General features: G+C 35.0%; 1 protein-coding gene across 1 annotated transcript in view; it reads left to right on the plus strand.

Moving 5' to 3' along the window:
• The window catches only part of STRN3 (striatin, calmodulin binding protein 3), a 40,824-nt gene extending 36,464 nt beyond the window's left edge, over positions 1–4,360 (plus strand). Inside the window, exons 15-17 of the mRNA XM_010140105.1 lie at positions 282–389; positions 2,037–2,123; positions 2,224–4,360. Of these exons, the coding sequence (XP_010138407.1) occupies positions 282–389; positions 2,037–2,123; positions 2,224–2,393 (365 nt within the window). The 3' untranslated portion in view covers positions 2,394–4,360. The remainder of the gene's footprint in view (positions 1–281; positions 390–2,036; positions 2,124–2,223) is intronic.

Consider the following 4,360-nt stretch of genomic DNA (forward strand, 5'->3'; position numbering starts at 1 on the left):
TCTTTCCTCTGGAACTTTCAATACTAGAAATCCTGTTGCTACAAATAAGGTGCTACAAAGATGTAGCTCTTTAAGCATGATGAAACTCTAGGCAGAGGAGCCTTATTTTCTTGAACCTATGAAAATACTCGATAAAGAAAACCTCCAGTGTCTGGTCATTGCTTTCTGTGAATTTATGTAGTATTAGTTAATATAGTAAGCTAAAGTATAATACTAAAATATTCTCATGTTAACTTCATCCTTTTCCTTAAGGCAGGTGAATATTTTTATTTTCTTTTCAGGTGTACAATCAAATAATCATATTAACAAGGTAGTAAGTCATCCCACACTTCCTGTAACTATTACAGCACATGAAGATAGACACATCAAATTTTTTGACAACAAAACGGGTAAGGACAAAGAGAACTAAATTTGTATGTATGAATATGTTTCAAGTAAATCTGTTTCACCTGTGTTTGGGTGGTGTTCTTGGCTTTTTTTTTTGCTGTTTTTAAAGGCAAAAAACTAGACTCTTTTTCCCCCCCCCCACTTCTCACCTGCCATGAGTGTATGTATTTGAATTGTGGTCATTAAATGTGTTGCAATGATTGTCCTGAAATTAAGATTTATTACTTCAAAGAAAGAAAGATTTAGAATAAGAAGAAAAGTCTTACCTGAACAAATTGTTGGGTCAAAGACAGGAAACAGAAGGTAGAAGTAAATGGGAATTTTGTGAAATAAAAAATTACCAGGTCCTGGAGGGATCAGCAGTTCAACATATCATGAATCATCTGGACAGGGAACAGGATTAAAGATGAAGGCTGATGAGGCAGAACTGAAGGTCTTAATAGACTTAAGCACAGGCAAATTAAATTCCAAGTAGATAAGGGTGAATCGGTGCATGTTAGGAAGAGCAAACTTTATAATATGAATTAATAATCACTGGGCTGTCTGTCTTACTCAAGGTAAAACCTCGGCCTTATAAGAGGTTGGATGAATTTGTCAATGTATTGCTTAGCAATCAGAGCAGCAAAATGAATGTTAGGAGGAAGGAGAAGAATAAAAAACAAAAGGAATCATTGTTAATTCGTTTGTATGAATTCTTGGTGTATCCACATGCAAATTTTGTGTTACTCCAGTCTCCCTTTATCTCAAAAGGGATATAGTCAGATTGAAAGGTTTCAGAAATGGTTAAAAAGATCACCAGAGGTCTAATTTAGTAGCTTTTTGCTTCTTCAGGAAGAATCTTAGAAACTGAATAGGCTGAGATTCTTCAGGAAAACAGACAACTGGGCAAAGCTGATACACTCTCTTCATGCTGGTCATGGCCTTACAGGGATTCATTTGCTCTTTTTTCCGACAGATGAACTAAGGTTCAGTTGATAACCCCCAACAGGTGTCAAGTTCAGAACAGGGAGAGGTAGTTGTTATGTGAGGTGAAACATTTTGGAACTCCTTCCAAAAACATCATGAGATGCTAAAAGATGTTATTAAGAGTCCAGAAATGGTAGTCACTGAAAAGAAATGCATTAAGAGTAGTTGAAGTGGAGGTAACACCTCTGGTTTGTGACATAACAGAACATAATGTTGTGACATAATTATTAGAGGCTGGAGAGTGTTTTGGGCGAGTGTCACTTACAGCTGCCTTGTTTCTATTTGTTCTGTTTTTTTCAGCAATGAGAGAGTGGGTGGACCTTTGGTATGACTCAGGAAGTCTCTTTTTACACTGTGCCCAACTGGAGAGGTCTTAGGACATTTAAGGGACTAAATTCTCACCCAGTCATTTTAGGATCAGTCTCTGTTGTCATTGCTACCAATAAAGGTGTCTGATGGATAGAAAGAGTGCTTATAAATGGGAATTTTGTGAAATAAAAACACATTTTGAGAGTCGTGTCATTTACCCATACGTTTATACAGCTGAAACTTAACAATTTCAATAGAATTGTGTCAGTGGGAATTTAAATAAACATGGTATATTCTGTATTGTGTTTAATGGGAATGTTATTTTTAAAAGAAATGATACTTCACAGTAAATTCACTGTTCATTTTGCTTTCAGGTAAAATGATCCATTCTATGGTTGCTCACTTGGATGCTGTCACAAGTCTAGCTGTAGATCCTAATGGAATCTATTTAATGTCTGGAAGTAAGGGGTTTTTCATATTCTGTATTGTCTGTAAATTTTGCACTAATGATGCACTTCAGTGTCTGACGAATCTTAACTTTTTCTTTTGTCTCTGAACCAGGCCATGATTGTTCCATTAGGTTATGGAATTTGGACAGCAAGACGTGTGTGCAAGAAATAACAGCTCATAGGAAAAAGCTGGATGAATCAATTTACGATGTAGCATTTCATCCGTCGAAAGCATATATTGCCAGTGCAGGAGCTGATGCCCTTGCCAAAGTTTTTGTGTGACATAGCAGAACAAACCTGCGTCATAACAGCAGGTCTGTTGGGACAAAAAAGAGGGAATGCGTCACTGCCATCAGTTATAAGGTTACCAATAAGACACTACATCTGATCTGCCTGGGTGAAGGCTCTTATGTGGGGCAGGTAGAAGTTGGTGAGAAGTCACCACATCTTGAACAATGTCAGGCTCATTCATTTAACTGTAATTACTGTATTTGGGGGGTGGGGAGAAATACAAAACCGAAAACCAGTATTTGTAGCCTTGACTGGATATGAACTGAGCGTATGTCTGTTCTTTAGGTGTCTTTAAGCAAACGTGGAGTCTGATCTTACAAAAGACTTTTATTTTGGACTCTGTGTGCTGCCTTAGGGTTAGGAATGTGGTGCTCTTGTGGGGGGAAGTGAGCTCCAAGAGTAGCTTTCTTTTCATCTCTTAGTAATCTTCTGTTTATCAGTTGAATGCCACAGATTCCCCTTTTAAACTTTTATTTTGCTTTAAAGAAAAGGAAATTTAACTTAAAATATTTTAGCATTAGTTGCACAAAATGTTTGGATAAAATTCTAGTTTTTATAAGTCTTTTTATATATTTAGCCTGTCACAACAGTGCTCAAGATTGTATTGATAATGTTTTTCTGCATTATAGAACCCTAAAACACAGAGATCTCACTGACCCGCTGCCGTGTAACCACACTCTTCCCTTCTTTTGCCTAATACAGCTCAGCTAAGTCCTTGCATAAGGATGCTAATTCATCATCATCGCATAACTGTCTTCATAAATAAAGGACTGTAAAAAGTGTTCAAATGAAACACAGAGGGGTTATTGCCCCCGAATGAACTCTTTAAAAAAAAAAAATTAATCTTGGCATCCTATCACTATGTGATATTTTGTACATCTTACTGTATTTACGAGTTTATTTATCAAGGATTACCCATCTTGCTAATGGCCTATTGTTATTTATTTCACTTTTTGTTGGTCTTTATATCCTTTTATGTAGTGTGTTAAAGGGCCCTGTATATCTATTATGGCACTCTTTGAACAGTCTAAAATAGATGAGAAAATGGGACATTTGACAACTCTAAAGTTGCAAACCAAGAATTTTTTTTTTTCTTCTGGTTAAGTACCTGGAGTGGAGTTGATTCAAAAAAAAAAAAAAAATCTTGTTTCAGAACTTTTGGAGTGAAAACTATTTTTATTTGCGTTTCAAATAGAATACAAAAGTAGTTGATTCAAGATTCATAAATCTGCTGTGTTTTGACTAGTTACTCCCTGCTTTTATTTTATTTTCAGATGTGCTTCAGTTTATGGTGTAACTAAAGATTTTGTTTGTGTAATGCATGATTAATACAATAAAGTATTTTTTCTAGTCTTCCACAAAACTTTTCTGATCAGTTTGCGAGTTTTGATGAGTTTTGTAAGGTTTCTGTTTTACAAACTATGAATCAGCAAATTTTTAAGATTGTACCACATAGCAAAAGTACAGCTGTTGAAAAAATAATGTATATAAAATGCATATAATAAATATTAAATGGTGTACCTGTATGTTACTGTTGGCTACATTATTTTGTGTTGCACAGTTTGATAATGTCATTCTACAAATTACTAAATTAGGTCTAAATTTTAGCAGAACGACCATTTGTTTATTATGCTTCTAAGCGGCTTTGCTTTTGGAAAATTGTAATAGTTGTCTGGATGTCAACTGACTGTTCAGTTTCAAGCAGCAGTACCCACATATAAGAACATGTTTCCACTCTATTTTTAGAGATTTTTACAAGAACAAATTGAAAATTGCTAGTGTATTCTTAGAGCCGTTATTAATCACACTGTTTTTCACAATCTCCGTCTATGAAGTGATTCTCAAGTGATTTAAAAGCCCAAAAATTACTCTGTTTTTATTTCAAACTGTCACTGAATCATTGTGTTGAGGTAAAAAAAAAAAATTAAAAATTATTTCTAAATGCTTGAAATTTTGCC

This window comes from Buceros rhinoceros, unplaced genomic scaffold (assembly GCF_000710305.1).
Source record: "Buceros rhinoceros silvestris isolate BGI_N320 unplaced genomic scaffold, ASM71030v1 scaffold5297, whole genome shotgun sequence".
Lineage (NCBI taxonomy): Eukaryota > Metazoa > Chordata > Aves > Bucerotiformes > Bucerotidae > Buceros > Buceros rhinoceros.